Here is a 24923-nt window from a genome sequence, read left to right as displayed (position 1 = left end):
TTCCTTTCTTCCTCCCACTGTCTTTGCCATCTTTTCCTCACCTCTTGCCTGACCATACTCTTTATCTCTGCCTGGCCAAAACTAACAGCCATGTCAACCACCCCATGTTTTGTGCCCTTACTTATTTCCTGAGTCCACAGTGCGCCGGAATCCATAAACACACCTGTAAGTTGCATCATGTGTGCTCTGAAACGTGTTTGCTGAATCTCTGCTCCACCGTCTGAGTGACTGTAGACGGACCAACGATGAGCTTGAATCTGAACGAATGACTGCATGTAATGGGCTCATGTCTGCTACCCACTGAAAGCTTACAGTATTGTGAGCATTTCTCCGGTGTATACTGAAAGTCCATCATTAATCCTTTTGCCTATTTCAACCGTAAACTCCGGGACCACAGCTACACCAGTTTGACCAGCTGTGTTTGTATATATTTGAACATAATTATAAACTGGTCAATGAAATTCTTCTTTTCCAATAATGTGAAATCTACTGTGGCATCAGGAAGTATCCATGGAGGTGTAGCTGGTAACGGCCCTCTTTGACTGATGTCTAACTAATCCAGTTTAAATTCTGTTGCTCGCCGTCCCACAATCCACCCAAAGCTCTTTGTTTCCCGCCTTTCTTTCTCCCAGCAAGGTTTGATTACTCCTTGTGTTGGAATGCTTCCAACTTTCAGACTCCTTCAGAATAAAAGTACATCCTGACAGGAAAGAGTTTCCCGTTTTGACTTTACTGCTGCCAACTGGTTCAGGTGCGACTCAAATAACAGCAGCGCAGTTTAACAGTGCAGGTGAAAAGGTCAGTATTTGCTTTATTTATGTGGCCCTACTTCTGCTGGGTTTCAGGTTTCATCAGAAATGCTCAGCGGGCACGAGGTGAAGTACTGACAGCTAGGACTCCTCGGTCTTTAAGGCTTTTAGGGTTAGAGCACAGTCAGTGTGCATGCTTCAGCTTTTTAGTGAGGTAGAATCCCCCCAACATGCCCCTACAGGACCACTAAAGTTTAAAAAGCAAAACAACAGCAATCGGACAGTCTGCGCAGTTTAAATTACAATTTAATTCCTGACAGATTTGTTTCTTTGTCGCAGCATCTTTTTCATTGTCATGCAGAAAAACAGTCGTTCTCCTTTTGCTTGTTTTCTTTTTTCCCAGCAGGTGATCCTGCAGATCGTCTTTTCTCACTGTCCTGCTTCCCCTGTTTTTCTTTCCCTCTCCTTTTCTCAAACTTCTCTTGTCTACGTCTTTCCCTTTCCTAACCCCAGTCACGTCTGTTCTGACTGTAATAACTTAAAAGTTAAAAATAAATAAATGAAATTATAAAGCTCAATCGAGTGGACCAGTATAGCAAAGCTGTAATGATCCACTTGGGAACATAAATCTGTGGGACATTTTTCTTGGCCTTCAGTCAATAATTCTGATGCTACAGTGCTGAACGGGACGGCAACAAAAAACAACAAAATCAGAGTTTTACTTTTCAAAAACTACTAGACATCTGAAGGATCCTAAAGATGGAAAATAATGAAATCTTCCTATGGGGACATGATGAGATGCCAGTCTTTGAAAAATGAGAACTGTGACATATTGAACTGCATGTGAAGCAGCTTAATCAACAGGCGGCTGTGGTGCAGCCAACCAGACTGAATCTGTGGTCCAAGCCTCCACAGGGCTTTGAATCTGTTGGAGCTAAATCAATCTGCAGGACCAGATCAACTTGATCCTCTTCTTAAGTTGGCTGCAGATTTCATAGCTGAACCACCAACTTACATTTTTAATCTTAGCCTCTCAGACAGTAGAAATCTGCCTTTGTTGAAATAACTACAGGTCCATATCTAAATCCTCTGTTTTTGCAAAAGTTCTAGAAAAGCTTATTAATATTAAAAGACCTGTTTGGACAAAAATTCAGTTCTTTCCCAACATCAGTGGAGATTCAGACAACAACACAGCACAATAACCGCTGCATTAAAGTGGTTAATGACATCATTGATGTAATGGGCTGTTTTAGTCAACAGACTAAACAATGTTGGTCTATCTGTAAATGCTGTAAGCTGGTTATCAAATTACTTGTCAGCAAGAACACACTGTGTCCATGCTGGGTCTTCTTCCTCTTTCCCCCCACTATCCAAAGGAGTTCCTCAGGGCTCTGTACCAGGACCGTTGCTTTTTTCTCTTTACATAAACAACCTTTGAGATAACTTATCAAATGCTGCATTCCATCTTTATGCAGATGATAAATTATCTCTTGTTCATCTCCTTCAGTAGCACAAACCCTGCAATTTCTGCAGTCTGCCTCTGATGTCGTTCAGTCCTTGAACTCAACTTAAGTTGGTGTTAAATGCAGAGAAATCCCAGTTCATGTTATTCTCAAATGGCAAAGAGCTGCTAGCTACGTCTCCTAAGATTAAAACCATTCAAGGAACTGAAATTGAAATGTTCTTACGAGTATCCAGGGACCGTTATAGATCAGAATTTATCATGTTAAAACTCACATTCAAAGGCTTGTGTCCAAGTTTAAACTAAGCGACTTTTTTAGAAATCGATCCTGTTTCTCCCTCCAAGTGAGAAAACACTAGATTCATGCAAGTTTTTTCTTTCTTTTTACCTGTATTGGATTACGGTGACGTGCTTTTTATGAATGCACCTGCACCCTATCTAAAGAAATCTGATACCGTCCACCGTTGTGCTTCACGTGTCATTACTGGCTATAGGAATCGTGTACATCTTTGTATGCTGCTGCTAAATGTCCGTCTCTGTATATCCACAGACCTTCCCATTGGTTGGTCTTTATAAATCTCTCCTTGGGCTGGTTCCCTCTTATCTGTGTGTTTATATGTGGAAAACAACCAATACAGGCTTCGTTCTCATAATATCAGACAATTGATTGTCTCAAAACTCAGAACAGAATTAGGAAAAAGGGCTTTTAAATACGCTGCCCCTGCTTCCTGGAACATCTGCAGAAGGAACTGAAATAGTCAGAAATGGTTCCCTGAGGGGAGTTTAGGTCCATCTCAAAGGAACAAGAGAATAATTCTTTTAGTGTGATTGTTTTAATGTTGCTCTTAATGACCTGTTATTGTAAACCTTTCACGTTTGTGCAGGATATTGTATTTGTTTTCATTCTTATGTACTTGTGTGGTACATGTATTTTTGACTTTTGCTGCCATTGAAAATGAGATTTTTACCTGGATAAATAAAGGACTAATAAAAAATATATAATAAAATCTTCAGGACCAAACCTGAATGTGCAGGGAAGTAACTCTCTTATCCACTCTGGAAAACCCCAACATACAGGATTCAAACCAGTGGCTATAGGGATGCTCACCACGGCACATATTCACTGAGAGGAACTCCCAAGTCCAGCAGAATTCATTCCCTCTCAGGGAGACTGGTTTCCAGAAACCTCTGCTTTGAGGTGCACATGGATATATCAAGCCAATATCTCTCAACCTCAGATAGCAGTTCAGATACCTTCCAACCAGAAAGCTGACAGTCTGTGTTCCCAAGAACGTTTCAGCAGTTGTTTGTTGGCTCACCAAGTAGCTTTGGACTTCCCTGATCCCTGCCCCACTCCTGTAGGACAGGGCGCTGGTGACTCCACACTAAGTAGCACATTAATAATCGCTTTTGATGTAGAGAGCTATAAAAAATAACCCAGTGAATAACATGAAAATGAAAGCAATCGTCTCCTTAAGCCATGCAGGCAGTTTAACTAGGCTGCTTTCTCAGAGACACTGTTGGATTTCAGCATTCGTCACGTTTTGTTTTTGTAAACAAGCTTTTAAAACTTTCACAAAAAGACAAAACTTACTGTAAACACCTGTTTTAAGATTTAAAACTGTTGTTAACCATAATCTTAAAAGCACAGGTTGACATGTGATTCTTTTAAACCAATCATCTGACAGTCGTAGTATATAAAGGGTACAACCTCCATTTTGTTTGTTTGAATGTTAGCTAAAAAGTGCTGGTATGAGTGTGCAGGTGAGCGCAGCGTGAAAGAAGAAAGCGCTCAAAGCACCACACAAGCATGATTCCCTGTAAAAGCCGACGGGTGAACCAGAGTGGTCATATACACGCTGAAGGCTGAGCTTTATCACTGTACGCCTGTCAATGTGATGATGAACCTCTGAATAAAGTCACATTTTTTAAAGAATATTGTCACTTCTTAAATAAATTAATATGCACGATATTATCAGCCTCCTGTTTGCCTCTTCAAACATCAGCAATCCAATCATGCTAAAGTTTAACTTAATGCCTTTTGGCCAGCTGTGTCTTTTAACTTCGAGATCTCAAATTTCCACAGCACAAAGTCCTGTCAGTACATCCTTCCATCTTTTCTGCTTATCTGGGGCCAGGTTGCAGGGGCAGCAGCCTAGGCAGAGAAGCCCAGACCCCCAGCCACATCCCCAGCTTCTCCAGGGGATCACCAAGAAGTTCCCAGGCCAGCTGAGATATATAATCCCTCCAGCGTGTCCTGGGTCTGCCCCGGGGCCTCCTCCCGGTGGGACATGCCCGGAACAATCTCGTTCTTTTGGTTACTACCCAAAGCTCGTGACAACAGGTGAGGGACGAATTAGATCCACAGGTAAATTGAGAGCTTTGCTTTTACACTCAGCTCTCTCGTCACCACAACAACAGCATCCGCAGCACCAATCCGACTGTCGATCTCTCGCTCCCTTCTCCCATCACTCATGAGCTAGACCCCGAGATACTTAACCTCCTGAGACCCGAACTCTTCCACAGCAGCATTTTTAATTCCTCTTTGATATTCGGGCACATTGGGGCCTGATGAATGTATTTTTTTTTACCTTACCTTTGTGATACAACAGTAGCAGCACGTCCTTGTAAGTGGATATCAGGCCCTTGTAGAGCAAAACTGAGTATTTTGCTCTTTAATCGACAGTACTCTTGAAGAACTGTCAATTTAAAAAAAGCTTCCAGCAGATTCCTAAATATCAGACTTGGAAAAGCGTCTGCTTTGATGATGAACCTTTTCTGCAGAGTGTTTGCTCTCTTTCACTCACAGCTGAAAATCTCCATTCAGGGAAGGAGGCACGTCTGTAAGATTTAAAGTCAGTTGAGGAAATCGCTCAGCCCAGCAGCGCGATCTACAGAATCTTTGTTCCCAAGTCCTAACCTACGAATGAGTCGGGCGAGCTTCTTACTCAGAAGTGCGGCTGCTTCTTTCCATCAGGTCATCACAACAGATCCATTACTTGCAGGGCCAACATACTGTACATCCAGTTTCTTTGGCAATGACCTTCATAAGTGCAGGGTGCTGCAGACATCAGAGCCAGCGCGTAGCTACAACTCAACAAGTTCAAAGAACAACACACAACTCACCTTTGTAAGGTCAGTGATCAGGCAGTGGTTGACATTCAGTAGGAAGTCTCCTGATGCCCAGTTCCTTTCTCCTATTTAGTTTGTGGTGGTATTAGCACCGAGCTAACAACTACAAGTGTACCACAGCTCATTCTCACGCCTTTAATTAAGACAAAAACCTTATTGTAGCCTGTTTCATGTGTAACAGCTGTTATGATGACATGTTTCATTAATTCAGTGGATATCCACACAGAAAGTGTGGTGGCTGTACGAGGAGCAAGGACGGAAAATGAGAAGTGCAGCATTCAACCTGACAGGGCGCGACGATCAGATCAGGAGGAAGAAAAGCAGAAAGCTGATGTTTGTTTGACTTTGGTGTGCAAAAGTATACTCTTTATTCTTATTATATATCCAACTTTATTTTGCCCCAACCCTTACCCTCCACCCAGCCCCACAACCAGTGGCATTCCCATGTCACCAGTTACTGTCACTGTTACAATAGCCAATCAGAGCTCACCTGCAGAAAGAAGGCAACCAAACAAAGAAGAGCAGAAAAAAGGGTTACTTTCAGTTTGTTTTTTTCTTGTTAAATAGTAATAAATACATTGAGATGCAGTGGTTCTTACTTTATCCTTTTCTCTTAAGCAGAAGGGTTAAAAAGTTTCTTTTAAATTTCTGTTTCTATTTCTTTTTATTTTTTTATTGATCTGTGTTGGATCTTTAGCAGCAATCCGGACCAGTTGTCATGGTGATTAGCAGCACAGAGAGGAGGAGCTGTCTGGAGGAGAAACACAACAGGAGAAGGAGAGGAAGAGGAAAGCAGGGAGAGCGTGAGGCGGAGAAGGAGGAGGAGGAGATCCCTGTGAGTGTCAGCAAGGCATCAGTGTCCCGTGACCACCTCCTCCCTCCGTCTCCCTCTCGCTGTCCGTGCTGCTGCGACCAAAGAACATCAGAGGAAGAACAAACGCAAAGAAAAATGAGAGAGAATCCGCCAGTCCTCAACCACAACCTTTCAAATCGCCCCGTCTTCTTCGTGTAGCAGTACATATATATACACATACATATGCATATTATATATATATGTATGTATGTATAGCCTCCTGCCTGCATTTACACCTACTTTCAAAATGGGTCCTTTTCACTTCAACTGTGACCTGACTTCGACGTGTCAGACTGATCAATAGACACCGTCCGTCCAGACCAGCGAGGGGGGGCCTGCTACAAATCTGATCTCATATCTTACAAACACACATGCACGTGTGCAAACATGAACAGACCAATGCGAGCACGAGCCCTCCTTCAGCTTACAGCTACTTTATGGAATAAAATGCAAAAACTTCTCTCTCTTTCCCCTTCATCCTCCTCCTCCTCCTCTCCAGACTCAAACAACAACCACACAGAACACACAACTCCTCAAACCCGAGAAAAATCAAATGATATTAATCAACACTAAAATTAATAAAAACAAACTGGTCACAATCATTCCTTTCCAGTTACAGGCGCGACAAAGACAAACTAAAACAGGAAAAAGGAGTTTCCCAGCATCCTCCTCCTTCTTCCTCCTCCTCTCATGCAGTACAAAGTCTCCTTCAGCACAAAGTTCACCTCTTTGTCTCTGAACTCTGGCTGTATGTGTGTAGTTGTAGTAGTTGTAGTTAAAATTGTATGGCTTTAGGGCATGGTTCAGGTTTTATCAAGAGTTGGCTGGCCCCTCGTCTGAGTCCGGCCTCCCTCTGCCTCCCCCAGTGGGGTTATTGTTGTTGGAGGCAGGGTAGTAGTCTTCAGGGGGCTGGGCTTGTGGCCCTGGGGCGGTGGGAGCCGTCCGAGTCCGGAAGGCAGACAGTCCGATTGGCAGAGCGAGGGGCAGAGATGCAGAGCCAAACTGAGAGGCCTCCATGGAAGACACCGCCCCCAGGTGGTGCAGCCCCAGGGATACACTCACATCCATGCTGTCACTCATCTGGGGCGAGGATCCCTGTGGGCCCCCCCCTCCGCCGATGCCTGTCTGTCCACCCTGCCTCAGGCCACGGCCACCATTCCCATGGTGGGAGTAAGTTGGGTGTGGGTGGTGGGGCGGGTCCAAGAAGTGGCGCTGGTGTTGTTGGGAGGCAGCTGGCTTATGGAGCAGCAACTGGGTGTATCCTGGATCCTGACCCCCACCTCCGCCATCACTGCCTGGCCACATTCTCATCTGCTGCTGTGAGGGAGCCTAGATGGAAAAGAAGAGAGACACGGTCAGTGGGTTGGGATTATAATGGGACCAGTGACAGCACCATCTCTTTTCCACAAGCACCGACTCAACTCAGACACTTGTTTAAGCTACTCGGCCAGGGTTCCCATCGGGCCGTGTAGAGATGACTAAATGCCACTGATTGGCCAGGAAGCGACCAATCAGTGGACTGGTCGGCTACATGCAACCACAAAGACGGCGCGCTCCGACGTTTTTGTGCCCGGCGGCTGACGACAGCATGACATCACGGCACTTTCAGGCTGCTTTGCTATAACAACCCCACCCACACTCAGGTGGTGCTTAACAATTGAAACCAAGAGCAGAGTTGAGTCAGATGGTGCCCAGCAGGTGCTACTGGAAAAGAGGCTTATTTGATGAATATTATGGGAACTCCAGTAAGATTTGGATGGTTCAGTTCCAGGTTACAGAGAAGTCCTTTACAAACAGGCTGGAGGACGAGCGTTTAAGGACAAATATATCATGATGAATACTGGTTTTCATGGATGGAAGTGAAGAGTTTGCTATGCTTATACTGTTGTCTTTCACAATTTTTAAAGTCAATATGCAGATTTTCAAAATAAAACTACTCAAAAAGGATTAGGGTCAGAAAAAACTAGTGTGGCCAAAATATTTCATCACTGCCAACAGGAATGAAGCTGCTAAAGTAATCTGACCCGGGATAAACATTCCTGCAGCAGCGAGTGACTGATGCAAAGGTCCTCATACCGTCTCAATAATTCTCTGTTATTGTGTATGCAAACAGTGACAGTGGTACCTGAGGGCTGGTCATCTCATAGTCTGAATGTGTAACAGCAGAGTTGTAGTAACGATTACTGTAGCGGTAGTTGCGGTTGTCATTGGAAGAACCACTGGAGCCACCTGGAAATAATTGACACCAACATGAAATTCACATTTGAGCACAGCTTTACTTCATGGATATACTTTTAGCTAAAACAAGCCATAATGCATTCATTCTGTGTGAACTAAAAGAAAGACATTTACAAAAAAGAAGAAGAGGAGGGGCGTGGCTTCAGTAGGGTGGTTAGAAGGTCCCGCGCCTCTGTCGGGTATGTACCCCGCCACGAACGCTGGGCGTTCAGCTCTGACTCGTAGCGTGTTTGCGCGACGCTGAAGAAGACTAAAGAGTGGATCTGCTTTTCCTGTCACCGAGAACGAACTCGCCCGTCTCCTCACTTTCATGTTCATCAAGAAAACTATGAAAACCTGACTGAGAAATAAAGTAATGTGCTGACAGGGAGGGTGACCGTGCTGCAGTGTTTAAGTACATAGACCCTCCACTGAATATCACTGGGTCACATCAAATCTGTATTATGAAGCACTAATAAGCATCTCACACACGCCCAGCAAACAGCATCCTCTCAGCTGTTTCACTACACTCCTGCCCCGGTCTACTTGACCCTAACAAAATCCTGCTTGAGACATTTTAGGGATGAAATCTAAACTGCTACCATTTCTTTGGACCTGTGACAAGGATGACATATTCCTCATTCTAACAGATACGGGAAAAAGTTCAAGGAAAGCTGGTGCAGAAAGAGAAGAGTCTACATTACCAGAGCTAGAAACAGAGCTAGTAGTGGAGGCAGAATGAGAGTGGTCCATGGCAGGAGAGGTGGATGTAGATGAACTAGTATTGGTTCCTTCATCTGTTGTTTTCTTGAAGAAATTGTGCTGCAGGGCGTAGAATGGCGTGATGCGGCTTTTAGGGTCGTAGTCCAGCATGCGCAGGATCAGGTCTGGAAGAGGACAAACACTGACATAATGATGGTGGCCAGCTACAATTGTAGTGTCAACCCCGTGATGTTTCTTGTGTCCCTCGCCCTCACTTGATATCTGCTCCTCATGCTAACTCCACATAGAGGTTCAGCGCTTTAATCCACGACCACATCCTTTCAGTCAACTCCCACAGGCCAAAGACAAGGGTAGGAACATAAACCAAACACTAAACTGACAGCTTTGCTTTCACACTTAACAGAGAATGATAGCCAGGACCCACTCCATGAGCCAAAGGTGTGGGGAAGCAACCCTTTTGTCCACTGGGGAAACCCCAGTGCAGCGAACTGGGAGGACACAAGTATACCGACCCCTGACTCTTACCGATGAGCAGAATCCAGCCCCATCTCCGGGACAGTGCTTCCAGAATGCAGGCTGTGCCCTGAGGTGAGCCCAGCTATAGCTTTCTGGTACCTCACTCAACAGCTCAGGCTCCTTCCCCTCCACAAGGAGGCTTTTATATTTCCACAGCCATTTTGACCAACCAGGGACAAAGTGCCGAGTCCTCCACCTTTGACGGCTGCGCACTGGCCTACATGCTGCTACTATTTACGCTATGCTTACAAATGAATATAGATTTCATCTATACACATCACATTAGAAGAGACACCTCAGGAGGACATTTACTGCGAGAATAATTTACACAACTTTAATCACTCATTTATATTTCACCCTCTCTGTGTTTGTTGTTTCCACCTCCATGAACTTGTTTACATGAATATTAATGCTCAGTCCTGCAGTAATCATGCAAATGCCTACCTTTAAACTTTAGGTAGTCACAAGGGGCGTGTCCTGGCTCTCCTGCTCGCCGGCCCCCTGGACCCCCGGTCTCAACACCCAAAATCTCATGTAGACGCCGTGTGGCTGGGGGCTTATACTCCTGGAAAACACAAAAACACACACACGCTATGACTATTAAGGAAAGTCTGTGAAGTTCCAATAACAACATGAAGGCACGCTGTTCTTCAACACTTTGCTCAGGACACAAAACTGAGGTTAACACTGAGACTCGTATTCTAATTAAAGAAAACTTCATTCATTTAGCTCCGTTTCCCAAACTCTGTCGTCTTGGAGACACAATAGTCCAGGCTTAAAGCTGAAACTGCAGGAAACAAAGGTCCTCCATGGTCGATAAAATCTATGAATCCTTCTTCACAGAAAGCCTGTGAGGAGTCCTCAGCTTGTTCGGTGCTTTGCACTTTGTACTGGGTTGGGCCTGTTTTTGTCTTAATTTTTAATGGCACAGATTCAACGAGGTGCTGGAAACATGCCTCAGTGATTCTGATCCATAGCAGTGTCTCATCGATGGCTGTGTATTCATGAAGCAATCCTCCAGTTACACCACCTCCCAGAAGTGCTGTATTAGTTTGTGATCTGGACCATGAAGTACCGTGAACTGACGGTGGCATTCAAGAACCCAGCCTGAGAGGCTGTGAGCTTTGTGACAGGCATCAGGCGATGGCTATAATGTGATGATAAAGGGATGGACATAGTCAGCACCAATCTCAGGTACCGTGTGGTGTCGTTGTGGTACTGAGTCGATACAAAGTGCACCAAGAAAATATTCTGCACCCATTAAACCACCACCAGCCTCAATTGTTGATACAAGGAAGGGTGATGTTATGTTTACACCCGACCATCCACGTGTCACAGCAAAAACCGAGGTGATGAAACATTTTCCATTTTCTCTTGTCAGTGTGGTTCTGCTGCTGCAGCTCGTCTGCTTCATGATTCCAAGTGTGAGCACTCAGAAACACTCTCCTGCCCCTGTTATAGCTTCGTCGTAACAGGTGTTGTGTTATTTATAGTCACTGTCGCCTTCCTCATTATCCTCTCATATCTGGCATTAAGAAAGCATTTTCAGAGCTGCTGCTCACTGCACATTTTCTCTTTTTCAGGTAAACCTGATGGTTAGAGAAGAACACCCCGTGGATCCTCAGGTAGAAACAGAACACACCAGAAGCCATGGCGTGTTTAGAGTCACATGTCTTCCCCAGTCTGATGCTCAGCTTGAACTTCAGCAGGTTATCTTCACCATAGCTCAGCAGGTAGAGCAGGTCATCTATGAATCATCTACCAACTGGAAGGTTGGTGGTTTGATTCCTGGCTGCTCCGCTCTGTATGCCAAATAACCTTGGGCTAGATACTAACCCACTGCAGTATGAACGTGTGTGTGACAGCAGGACGACAGAAAGGACTTGAACGGAAAAACGGGTGAATGAGGCAAGTTGCTTAAGTGCTTCGAGCGCTCAGGTAGAGTAGAAGGGTGAGTCCACCTGGATATCCTGTGTTAGTCAACACTTGGAAAGTGAACTGAACTAAACACACAAGTTAAAAATTTTCCACATGTGAAGTCAAAACAGAAGCAAACTCTACCTTCTTGACATCCTTGTTCTTCTTCACCGTCCACAGACCATCTGACAGCTTGTCAAAATACTTCCTGGCTTTAGGAGCTGCATCCAGCATGTGGCTGGGTGGAACTCCCAGAACCTCCACAATTTTATTCATCTGGTCAACCTACACACACACACACACACACACACACACACTCTTAATGTGGACCAAAGTAAGAGCATACCACAGACATGCTGTTGCAAACACATGCGGTCTTCAAATTCATGCTTCTCAGTACAATCTCAAAGGAACTAAGAGTAGACTGGAAGAGACAGACTTTCTGTCATCGTAACAACCGTGTCTACAACGCGGCCTCTCTACGCTAGCTTCTTAACACATCTAAATGGATGTAGCATAAAACACTGAGCACGGATGAAGGACATCCCCGATTCAAGCCCGACACTACCCGACACGTGTGTTCACGCTGGTGTTGCTGTTACCTCATTGGAGCCGCTGAAGAGAGGCTCCCCTGTGTGCATCTCCACTAGGATGCATCCCAGAGACCACATGTCGATAGCCAGGTCATACGGCATTCCCAACAGAACCTCGGGAGAGCGGTAAAACCTGCTCTGGATGTACTGATAGATCTAAGAAGGAAGTGGAGTTTAGCAATCTGACACCAAGACTTGACAGTGTAGCTATTTAACTGAACACATGCAATCACATTTGACCACACATTCATACCTTGCTTTATTCTATACACTTTAAGCACATTATCAAGGGTTGTGGTCAGAGCAGGCATGAATGTCATGGTAACTTTTTCCCACAACACAGAGAGAAGCTAACTGCTGTTCATGATTAGCAAGAAGACAGTGTAGAGTAGCACTTCTTAAAGATTTAAATGGATCTGTTTATTTTTGTCCCTGCATGTAAACTTTTGAGCCTTGTGTGGATCAAACGTGTGCGCTCAGTTTTGTTGTCCAAGCTGCAGTATTGTACAATTATTCCATCACGGAAAAAGGACAGTAAAATTTTTAAAAAGCCCAAAGTTCCCATGACATTCATGCCGATGAGATGATGACAGCTGTGTCTCTTCTCCATTCCCACTAAAGCTAACCTAACCTGTCTTTGGGCAGTGGGAGGAAACCCACACAAAAACTAGGAAACCTCTTATCATGAGCCAACAGTCCTAATTATTCTGCCATCGTGCAAGCCACGCTACTTGGTATATTTTCCAAATGTGAACGTTGTGAGTAACGGGGAGTGATCCTAGTAGGTGAGCAGCGTTTATAAAGAATCATATCTGGAGTAAGTGTGCTCACTCTCTGTCCAAGCTGGCAGGAGGATCCAAAATCAACTATTTTGATGGCTGATCTCTTGGGGTTACACAGCAGTATGTTCTCTGGTTTCAGGTCGCAGTGGATGATTGACAGCTCCGGAGTGGCCAGGAATAATAGTGCTGTAGACAAAACACCAACATGTGTCAACAATATTATGCAAACTGAAGACACGTATAGTCTAAATAAGTGCACATCATCAGCATTAAACCTGCATTTACTGCACATTTCTAGAATTATTACCAGTGTTTACATATCGATCAGTAAATGTATTCAGACACCTGCCTCACTACACATGAATAACTGAACTGTTTAACATCTTTTTATTCCCTGATAAACATGTAAATAGTAGCAGGGATTGCTGTTTCCATCCTTAAGAGCTGAAGGTGTGAACCTTGGATGAGAGAGGCTGCAGGGTTAGGCCACTAACCCAACCCCACTAACTGCTTTGGACTGTGGGGGGAAGCCGGAGCACCGGAGAGAACACGCCAGAACGTGCAAACTCCACACAGTGGAATCGAACTGAGGACCGTCTCCTTGTGAGGCTAGTCACCGCCGTGCTGCCCAACCACACCACATTTACAACCATTTATTCAAATGTGTTATTGTTACTTTGTGGTGCCAGCTGTGTGCTCAGTTTTAAAACGCTCGCCGTGATTGGCTCAGTCGTTCACGGTCAGCGCTTTGTTTAAGCGTAACTACAGACCACGACTATCACACATGCTTCCAGCACCTTTTGTGGAATCACAAGTACAAACGCTCAGCCACAGTGTTGCAGCTGCATGTCGTCTCTATGCACCCACCTGTACAGAGCTGCTGTGCAAATTTCCTGGTGAGGTTGAGGGAAACTCCTCTGAAATTGGTGTTCCTCAGCAGATCGTACAGGTTGTAGCTCAACAACTCAAACACCAAACAGAGATGGTTCCTAAACATAAAGTGACGCTTCAGGTGGACTGCACAGAGACAGATTGACAGACAGACACAAAGAGACAAATGGGAGACATGGGGAAAAGTTAATCCACTGAATCGTTTAAAAATACCACAGTTTTGAGACGTTTCAGTTTCAGGTGTCAAAGGTGAGGTGAAATATTTTATATGTTTTTTGATTATTCGTCATTCCCATCTATGTCAACATTAACGGGACAGATTTGTTATTTGTTATTTGTCATTTCAAATGCAGGTAGTAAGTGCTTGCATAGACAGATCTTTGTACTTAAACAGCCTCAGCATGATAGGAGAGCGCACACTCTAAATACCTCGCATGTTTGATTTCTGCTGTTCAGCAGCCAGTGTTAGCAACAGTGCGTGTGCACACTAACAGATGTGTGTGCACAGAGAATAAATGTAGTAAAGGCCCCCTGTGCGTCTGTAATGAACCAAGAGAAGCTGTGTTGTACAGCAGTGTACAGAGTGTGTATCTTACCTATGTAATATTTCATCTCAGTGTCGTGCTTGTTCATGAGCTCCAGCAGGCGTAGTTCTATCTGTGCCTGGTTCAAAAAAGCCTTTTTGTTCTTAATGATCTTAATGGCAACCCACTCCTGCTCATGGTGGTCGTAGGCCTTCACCACCTGTGGACACATGAACACATGTTACATCACAGGTAGTGAATCACTCAGTTCAAGGACAGCCAAACACTTCCTGTCTGACTTTGTCCTGTCATGTACACAATACATGTAGCCTGTGTCATAACAACAATGGCTTTGCCTTTGATTTCTTAATGTAATGCAATCTACTGATTACAATTACTGAGTGCAGCTCCCTGTAAGAGCACGTTGGTTTGTTTGCTGTAATCAGTGACCTTCAGATGTGCTGCTGGCTGTCGCTGGGTTAGCCATACCGACGCTTTAGCTCTGTACATGACAGCTTTTACTAATCCTTCACACAGAGTTTACTTTCAACTTTTCACAGAGACACGGCCAAATTTCACTAACGGCAGAAGCCGTCAAATAACTTTAGTTCAGACATTTTGGACTTTGCGTCCGCAGTAGTAACAGAAGTGGAGAATGTTTCTTGTGGAGACCTCACCTGTCCGAAAGAGCCTTTCCCAATCAGTGAGTCTATCTCATAGCGGTCCAGCCACTTTTCTCCATTTTTCACAATGTAGTCATAATTGTCATCGTCATAGCCATCGTTATAGATTTTTCTCTCCTTCTTCGTGCTGCTGTCCTCAGGAGGGACCTGCTGGGCCCGCCGCTTCTTCTTAGTATAGTACACCTGTGGACACAAACACAGCTCAGGCTCTGCTTCACAGTACATCTGAAAGCAACAAACCCAAATAACCTGTGCACCAGCAACCAGCTGTTACTGCTCTGTTCTTCTCGGGGTGTAACAGCAGAACTGCCTAGATTAGCCGTCTCTTAAGTGGATGCTGGATTTCAGTGCAAAAAATGACGTTCACATCAATGACCTGTGGCGCACAAGTATAATAATAATAATAATGGATTGCATTGCTTTTCGAGACCCTCAAAGCGCTTTACAATGCCACTATTCATTCACTCTCACATTCACACACTGGTGGAGGCAGCTATGGTTGTAGCCACAGCTGCCCTGGGACAGACTGACAGAAGTGAGGCTGCCATATTGCACCATCGGCCCCTCTGGCCAGCACCAGTAGGCGGTAGGTGAAGTGTCTTGCCCAAGGACACCACGACCGAGACTGTCCAAGCTGGGGCTCGAACCGGCAACCTTCCGGTTACAAGACGAACACCCAACTCTTGAGCCACGATCGCCCATTTCATGGATGAAAAACTATAGATCAGCGCTGCTGAGGGTTTCCTTGCTTCAGAGAATATTTTGTTTCCTTGCTATAAAAGCTTGTTCTGTTTCGAGGTCTGCACTCTTCTGGACAGAGATCTCAGATGTCGTTTCTTGGAATCTGGTGAAGCCACTGGCCCAGTTTGGGGGTCAGTGGTCCAGTTACCACAGGCACCACTGTTGCCATCATCTTCCACGTCTTCCTGCGATCCTCACCCAGCTGTTGGCATTTCTCAACCTTCTTGTGATGCTGCTATCACTTGGTATAGCTGCATCTATCCCTCCGGTTGGTTAGCCAAGATAGCAATCTCTTTACAGTCAGTCTCCAGGAAATTTAAGGTGATGTCCTCTGAACTTTTGGACTGTGACTGTGTGTGTGGTCCAGCTTTTACAAATGCAGTGGGACCAGAGTCTGTTTAGACAGTTACATTTTCCATTTTTAGGTAAATCACATGTAAGGTTTACAGTAAGTCTCCAGGAAATCATGGCGACACAATTTAAAGTACAAAATAAAAGGGTGTGTGTGTGTAATGTTACTGTTTCATACCTCATTGATGTGCTTATAAGTTTTGATGAGGTCAACAGAGAGTTTTCTCAATGGAGCGCTGGCAGGGTCTCTGAAACTAGGGGGAATTCTCCGCTGGAGTATGGTCATATCAGACAGCACCTACAGAGAACAACAACGTTTCACAAACTCGTCTCAGGTTTGATGCAGGAGATGTTCCTCATGTGTGTATCAGGACAGCTTCACACTAAAAACAAATGTGTTCATTCTGTGTGAGTGCACATCAATAACCTTTGCAGTTTGTACCAACTGTATTAGTTTGCTATTACAACTAATACATGATAAGTTGTTCCACTGCACCAACTTTTAACAAAAAACAACTCAATACAAACTAAGTTGCTGGTAGTCTGAGGGGAGCACAGACCATCAGGCAAAGCACACACTCGTTTTTTATTCACATACAGGCCAGTTTCTTAAAAGGTCAGGTAACAGAATCTGACTGACTGAGGATTTTTAAATTAAGATTTTAATACTTGGTCCTTTTTTTGACAGATTCCTCACCTCAGAAACAGAAAGAGGAGGATTACTGACTGATGTTCTGCTTGGATCAAGTGTTGTTGCAGGGAAACTGCAAAGTGCCCTCTGGTGGACAAACTATGCAACAGCAACACTCATAACACAGTTGAAGGGAGTTAGTCTCATCTTTTCTTGCTTTTTAGTTTTTATCTGTCTTCTGCTGCTCGTCTGGGTTTGGGAAGCAATGACTGTCTAGGACAAGCCTGAATCACCTCACATAGGAGGCAGAGAGAAGGTCACACAGCTGAACCACCTAAACCTGCTCCTTTACTAATTAGAGGTGTAACAACTCATATTTTGAGCCCCTCTGAGGTGTCTGAGCTCTCTAAGCAAGTGTCCAGCCAGTACCTGTAGAAATGAGACTAGTTCTGGTTAGTGACCCAGAGGTCAGGACTATATCGAGGCTTGGAACACAGCTCAGCTGGTAAACCCAGCCTGTTGGTGTTCGTTAGTCAAAAAAGGAATCTATTACACATTATTTGTTACTTTTCTTAAATGTAATGCAAGTGATCGCCACAGAGCTTCTACTTTCGAAACATGCACAGGTAGCCTGACTGCTCATTTGTTTGTCACCTGTTGAAGATCAGAAGTTTGCAAACACTCAGCTTTAACGTCACTCTGGGTTCTTGGCTAGCCTAGCGTTAGCATGAGGTCTGTGCAGATGTTTGCAGAGAGCTGAAGTTGTGTTAGCAGCACAGTGCAGCTTGCACTTTACCATAGCGCTGGCGTCCTTTAGTGTAATAAAAGCAATCTGCTGTAGACTGCTCCACCATTTTCCTCCCACTGTACATGAACTGAAATCAGCTGACCTTTAACAGGAGCGTGCAGGAAGAAAAAAAGCATCTTTGATGTTTCTTCTATCCACCCGAGTGCAGATCACCCAAGAACCTTTGTTACTTTGTAACGCATTAGAACCAACACTGCTCATCCTTGCCTTAGTACCTGCTGAAAGTCACACTGAGGCCAGAAGAGCCACATTAGGGTAGCCACGTCGCTTGATTGCTTCTTTATAAATTCCAATGCTGGTACACTTACAAAAAGATAACGTCAGGCTCTAATATGTGGAAGAGCTTGGGACTGTGACATCACCATTTGAGTGGAATGGAAGTTCTTTACAGACTGGAGCACAATTTGTTGCTCTTTCCAGTTTGGAAGCAGCAGCAAAGAGCTAAGGTCGCAGACCAACAACAGCTTGGGCAACAGCTGGAAAAACATTACCTACAACAACATTTGGGAAAATCACAGTATTGTTACCTCTTGTAGTTTTCATGTGGTTACACAGCTGAGATGTGGCTGTTAGCTTGGTGGTTGCTACATGGCAGCATCAAAGAAACTCTATATGCTTTTGTTTTTAAAATACCGGGTACCATCAATACCTTGGACAAGTTGTTGTGGCAACCTCTGACCAGAGAACTACAAGCTGCTGCAGGTTTGTTGCACACATTACAGAGCTACGGCTCGGTCGACTGAGCCCCACACTCATGAATGTGTGCTGAAAGACATTTCTGCACTTTAACTTGTTTGATGCGTAGGTGCTCATCACAAACAGGTTCTGTGTTTGGGATCGTGAGCATCTGTAGCTGGTTCAGATGGATCTAGGGCTGTTCGATATAACCATATATATCGGATGACGATATAAAAACGTCTGTCGTTTCATTTTACGCTGTCGTTTGTTTCGTGGTGTCGCAAAATAAACCGTTTACGGCAATATTTGTTCATGGTTCTGATGTCACTGTAGTTATTATTAATTTCTTAAAGTTCTCTCTTTCTCTTATATTTAATATAACCACACCACGGACGGACAAGCGCCTGTTTGTATGTGTTGTGGTTAGCAACAATGACGGTAACACCATCGTGTGTCCGCATGTTTATTTTCCACATACACTTTTCAGAATAAAGCTCAAGATCCTGTTGAGACTTTTCAAAATAAACCGAATCACGTGAAAGATGCAGATTATTTACGGATGAGAAGTAAAAGAGAGCCGCCAGGTGCTAAAAAATAAAGCTTAGACTCAAACGTTAGAACAGGCTTTCCCCCGCAGCACGCCGTGTAATAAATACTCACAAAGAAACGGCGCCGTTACAACTTATGTCTAAAAATGTATCGTTTCATGCATCGGTTAAAACTCGACTCAGCTACATGACGCACAGCTGGAAACACTTCACGCAGGTCGAGCTGCCCGAGATTCACAGAGTTTACAGAAAATGTTACATTTCTGTGATTTATATCGTTATCGGACGATAGATGTCTCATATGAGGTTTTGGACATATCGCACAGCCCTAGATGAACCCATCATTTTCTCCTAGATGAGGTATAACATTATTCGTTTCTGACCCATGGCATTAGCTTTCCTGAGGAATCCACGAGCAGTTAGTAACCACTATTGGATCAACTGCAGACTCCAACTTTGCTCATACTAGTTAGCGATATTTATTCATATCATTACCACTGTTCACTAATGTAAACTACAGTCTGTTCTATTTAGCTGTGTGAGGAGAGCAGCAGTGCCCTTTGGCATACAGGCCGGTAGGACCTGAGATCAGGATCAGAAGCAAATTGTGTATGAGACAGCCGGGAGATGATTATGATGTGCCCTGCTGCTGCTGTCGCTTCAGTTTACAGAAGACCCACAATGCCCGGTAGCTGTTTGCTATGAAAACACCTTAAGTGTTCACATTTTGAGGGATAAGATGTGGGTGGAGACCTGGCATACAAATGTCAGTATCGATTACAGTGACCGCGAAGCAAACGTCTATCTTCTAACTTTAGCTGTACTGGGTGAATCTGTAACACATAAAGTGGAGACATCTCAAAACTGAGACCCACTGAGCCAGGAAACATATTTTAATCATCAACTTCAAAATGCCTCTGAAATCGTTCTCGTCAGCTTAGAAAAATCCTGGTTACATTTAGAGATATTTAGAGTAGTCGTGTTATCTTAAAGGTTAACCTACTTTCAGTTTGAATGGTTCTGGTTCTTATATAGCAGTAGGGTAAGTGTTAGGCATGAATAGGTTTACGTGCTTTCCTCTTTACTTTGCTGAAACCTGGTTGGAGATGTATTTCTGAACATGTTAAAATAGTATAACGACAATAACAACTGAGACAAAGAAAACAAAATAAGAATCATTATAAATCATTTACATGTTAAAAAGGCGGAGGAAGCATAAGCTTATTTAATCCCACCCTCTTTCCACTATTAAGTAACTCATAGTCTACACGTTCTCTTCCTTTTATGCATCCATCAGAAATTCTTCATTACAATTTGCTACATGATTTTTTTAATAACCCCAGTAACACCCGCATATATACACATCCCCACTGTGAACATCGTGGGTGAGAACGCCCTGCCTCCTCCCTGCAGTTCGCAGTATGTGCAAAGGAGGAACAGATCCAGATGTTTAAAGTTACAGAATACAACGCTGACCCCAGAGTGACTGTAAATCTTCACAGAGTACCCGCATCACAGCTGATGGTAACAGTAGCTACCGCAGACTTTGGCTGTGGGGGCAGTGCCTCAGGAAGTGTCCAGCTTAGGGACGGATCCTTTTGAATAGCACGTGTCATTAAACCTTCATGACCTCGCAGACATTTCATGTTCAGTAGCTCTGCAAAGCAACAACGTTTGAACATCTAAAATGAATACAAAATGTTGATGCATCCCTCTGGCACTGGCCCACAGGCATGCGTGGTGGGACTGCTGCTGCGTGTGGTACCTGCTGCTGCTCGGCCATGGAGTGGATGGAGCTGAAGGAGGGGTGTGTATGTGAGTGCTGGCTGGTCATGGCTGGCTCAGCGAGGGAGAAGCCCTGGGCAGTGGAGGAGGAGGAGGAGGAGGAGGAGGAGGAGGAGGAGGTGGGCGGACATCCTGAGCTGCTTACACCTAAGAAGACAGAGAGAGATGATTAGACAGGGGAACCCCGACACCTTTGTTTGCATTATGGGAACATCAGAACTACTATTGTTTTGTTCCTGCACGCCCATGCACCACGCTCATCACCATCAACACTGCATCCTTCATCCCACACGTCTACTATGACGTGTGGACTTGATATTGTTTTCTTATCATATTAATATAACACAATGTTCAGTTACCTTTGCAGAAAAATAACTTTCAAGCAGCTAGTTTTTACTAAGCTAATATTTGTGTTCCCTTTTGGTTGAGTAAAGAAGACGAATCAGCAGTTTCACAGAGAACAGCTCACAACAGAGATTTTAAACTCTGAAGCTTCTAACTGGACCAAGTCCAAATATTACGTGTGAAACTCTTTACACCATCAGACAAGGACATGTATCTGAACCAGTGGAAAAAACCTCACAAGACTATGTCTACAGTAGGCTGCTACGATTCGTCGCCATAATCTATGATGTCATACTTAAAACCAGGTGAATGTGTTTTTGTGACTGCAGTTACACTACAGGAAGCCGTGGGGCAGTATCGCCTGTATCGTCTGCGAACCGCCAAGCAGGAGGAAGAAAAAGGATTTCCCAAAAACTACGTGACTGTGCACGCTGCTGCAGCGCACGAGCATTTAAACACGGCACGCTGGAGCATCAGCTCTGAACGCTCACGCTGACACCTTCATGTTTGTGTACGGTCATTTCATCTGAGGTTTTGTTCTTCTCTGCTTGATTCTGAATAGCAAACCTCTTCCACCTCACGTTAGCTTGTTAATCTGTGGGTCGGCCTATATCATTAATTAATTATATATATAATCAGTTAAGCAATTTAATTGGTGTTGAACACTACACCTTCTGGAGGCGTACAGATGGGTTTGTCCTGTAAAGAGGCTCATGCACCAAGTCATCTCACACATGGTTATCAGCAGCTGGGAACGCTGCAGTTGTGAATTCACGACCGGAATCATCTGTGAACTTTGGAAACTGGACAAAAAATTATATTTAAATTTTTAAGTTGAAGTTTGAACTTAAGAACAGAACATCCATAGTTTCCTATCTGCACATTACTTTTGTTTAAGTACTACTCGCGCTTTGATTTGTATTACCTAATAATTAATTTGCTGTGGGATGAGACAACAGGGCGATATTTACAGGGGGGCAGCCTACAACAGGAGGTTACAGTTGACTAATCGACCGATCCAAGAACAATTAGGCAGATTAGCTGACTATCAACATAATCGTTAGTTGCAGCCCTCGTTTACAGCTGCTGCATAGCTAAAGCAACCACCTAACTGGATAATCTGCCACACCCCTAGATTGGTCTTTTCCACACGTAATCAGCCTTTTCTCCTGATTGCATGTGTTACTTCATGGTCAGAGTCCATATTTGGCTGAGACTGTCATTTCTATATATCGACGTTCTTGTTGTTTTAAAGTAGCCTTGAGAAATAGTTCTCCAGCTTTTCTGAAGGTCTTTCTCTGGACACGGTCTCATCTTAGTCCAGTCCTTACACCTGACCATTCCCAGAGTGTTTTGTTTGATACTTAACAGACCTGCATGTAAAAAACCCGAAGCTGGACAGTGTGTGCACATAAAGACAGCTGAGGAAAGAACCATTTTAAATGGTCTCTTCAGCTGTGTGAGCAAAACCGTGATCCCAGGTAAAACACAGTTACAGTGCTGTTTTACATTTTTCAGCAACACAGTAATGTAATGTTTTACTGTATTAAATTTAGTAATCAGATTACAGTTACAATTATGTTGTTACTTGCATTACAGGGTTCTTTGATTATCTGCATGACAAACTCAACTCCAGCTCGTTGCAGGCGTCCACGACTAATGAAGTGCTCAGACTTCTTCCATGTAACAAAGCTGGAGCCCTCCGTGCTCACTGGGAGCTCCAGCGTTGCTGTCTCCACCCTCAGACCTGTGCCTCCACACCATCCTGTCTCGGAGGCCTACAGACGATTCCTCGGACTCGATGGCTTAGTTTGTTCTCTGGCATGCACCAAAAATATTTCTTACCCAATTACTCAGTTAAACATGGGAATACTCGATTGCTGAAACAGTCAATAGCTACAAGCCTAAGGTTGTCACTTAAGCCATGTTCGAGGGAAGATCCTCCCTTGCGTGCACATCATGAAACGCTGCACACGTTCTAATGAGCTCTTGAAATGGAGCACAAACGAACATTATCTTCAACATCCTTTGTCCAGTATACCCACTGCACAAACCATCAGTCCATCCAGTCCATGACCACTGCAAACTAGAAGAGGCTTAGAGGAGATCTCTGATGTAATTCCACCCCCACCTCGAACCCATATGTCACTCGTTTTGCACACCTCACCACTGTCCTCATACATGTCCTGCACCACCCTCACAATCTTCTCTGCCACTCCTCATGCAGTACAACAGTTCCTCACACAGACACAGTGAAGCTCCTTCAGACCTCTTCTATAGCTCTGCATTAATATTCCCAATGCAAACATCACATCTGTAGTTCTCAGCATCAAGCCATGCTGCTGCTCACTGATCATCGCCTCTTTTCTTAAAAGCTCCGGACATCATGGTTGTTCATGAAGACTGCCACCTTTTATTTAAATATCTCGCTCTCCAGGATTGTGTTAAGCAATATTTATCCCAAACACCTCCACAGGTATGCAATTTGGACCAATCGCCTTTCCACATTTCATAGCTGCCCTGGCTTCCCCATTTTCTACATTCATCAGCTCCTCTGTCCACTCTGTCCATCTTCTCAGCCCACTTCTGAACTTTTTTGGACTTTTCCATTTCTGTCCTTGGTCACCTGCTACACATCTTTCCCCCTCAATCCCTCTCCCTAATAATAATAAATAATTTCTGCACACCTTTTGCATGTTGCATCAGTCCTTTTGAACAGTTATTGTAGGTGTTGCCAACAGTATGCAAAGTACGTCTGCTTCTCTGGCCAAGCAAGTGCAAACCAAGTGCACTGGTGCCATTTTCATATTCATTTCATTTCTGTTCATCCTTCTAGTTATGCATTTAAGGCTCAGACCCAGAGCAACAATTCAATTCATACAAACACCCGATCAGAACAATAGATCTATCAGGACGTTGTGTCTTGTGTCTGACTCCGTGAGCCTCATAGAAAGGTCAGGTAAAAATACATTTGCTGAGCGACCCTTTTATTTAAATATCACAGTTTAAGTGTCTTCAGCTCGGCCATGAACCTACTCAACATAGCACAGTAAGTCAACTAGCTACCAAAACAGGACGTGTGACTTATAATACTCCCGGTCCTTTTACATAATTAATGACGGTTTTAGAATAAACAGGGAGTGGCCCAGCTGCTGACCATGTTTCTTCCTCCAGTTAAGTCACAAGAATGAGATGAGTGATAAAGGTTGCTCTTCTTACTATTCTCAGGATGAGAGACGCAATAAGAAGCGCTCCAACATGTCTCCCTTCTGCCAGCTGGCAAATACCAAAACCAAAATAGAAAAGTGTTATTTAGATATGTGGTTAAAAATAAGGCCGCTCACTACGCAGAGTCACTAAAAATGGGATCAAATTAGAAATTCTCGGGTCTTTGCCTCCTTCAGGTGACACGCAACTCCACACGGTGCTCTGTAGATAATCAGGTCGAAACCATTCAAGAATGTTCACATCAGGTCAACGAGAGGCCAAACCAACAGAGATGTAGCTGCTGCCATCCTCTTCAGCACAGGCACGTCTTTTAAATGATACACCTAAACTAAACTAAACTAGAAAAAATCCGTTACATACAGTAGGCATTTTGACCGCGTTGTCAAGCTCTGCCCTGCACTGTCTTCATTATTCAGACAGCACAGCTAACACTGGTCTACTGGCCAGAATCTGACGTAGAGTATAAAACATCTGATTTTTACTTAAGAGAATATAATAATACTGATGGTCAAAATCATCCTTTGCTGTGTTTATTTTATTTACTTAAATATAATAATTCGATATTGTTACTTAAGATACAAATGAAAAAAGTACTCGGTACACAAAATGGGATGAAACTAAAATGGAGCAGAAAACACCAGCGACAAAAACAGAGGAGCTACCATGAACTCAAACGTTTACAAGTAGGGATGGCACCGGTTCTGACATAAACGGTAGTAACCAGACGTTCTTCTCTGCGTGAGTAGCTTAATGTTGTTCGTGTGTA

General features: G+C 44.0%; 1 protein-coding gene and 1 long non-coding RNA gene across 3 annotated transcripts in view; one reads left to right on the top strand and one right to left on the bottom strand.

The window, feature by feature from the left end:
- Nucleotides 1–24923, top strand: part of LOC145431714 (uncharacterized) — a 196955-nt gene that overhangs the window by 125602 nt on the left and 46430 nt on the right. The window lies entirely within an intron of this gene.
- dyrk1b (dual-specificity tyrosine-(Y)-phosphorylation regulated kinase 1B) overlaps nucleotides 5678–24923 on the bottom strand; it is a 61548-nt gene continuing 42302 nt past the window's right edge. For both annotated transcript variants that reach the window (XM_026183441.2, XM_026183440.2), the window contains exons 2-13: nucleotides 20565–20731; nucleotides 16313–16432; nucleotides 15037–15225; nucleotides 14432–14579; nucleotides 13812–13961; nucleotides 12994–13130; nucleotides 12172–12318; nucleotides 11714–11854; nucleotides 10097–10217; nucleotides 9118–9300; nucleotides 8322–8425; nucleotides 5678–7525 (exon numbers count right to left, since the gene is read on the bottom strand). In XM_026183441.2, coding sequence (XP_026039226.1) covers nucleotides 7010–7525; nucleotides 8322–8425; nucleotides 9118–9300; nucleotides 10097–10217; nucleotides 11714–11854; nucleotides 12172–12318; nucleotides 12994–13130; nucleotides 13812–13961; nucleotides 14432–14579; nucleotides 15037–15225; nucleotides 16313–16432; nucleotides 20565–20633 — 2025 coding nt within the window. In that variant the 5' untranslated portion in view covers nucleotides 20634–20731 and the 3' untranslated portion in view covers nucleotides 5678–7009. The remainder of the gene's footprint in view (nucleotides 7526–8321; nucleotides 8426–9117; nucleotides 9301–10096; nucleotides 10218–11713; nucleotides 11855–12171; nucleotides 12319–12993; nucleotides 13131–13811; nucleotides 13962–14431; nucleotides 14580–15036; nucleotides 15226–16312; nucleotides 16433–20564; nucleotides 20732–24923) is intronic.

Source organism: Astatotilapia calliptera, chromosome 11 (genome assembly GCF_964374335.1).
Source record: "Astatotilapia calliptera chromosome 11, fAstCal68.1, whole genome shotgun sequence".
Taxonomy (NCBI): Eukaryota; Metazoa; Chordata; class Actinopteri; order Cichliformes; family Cichlidae; genus Astatotilapia; species Astatotilapia calliptera.
Note: the sequence above shows the minus strand (reverse complement) of the source record. Positions and strands in the feature narration are given on the sequence as shown.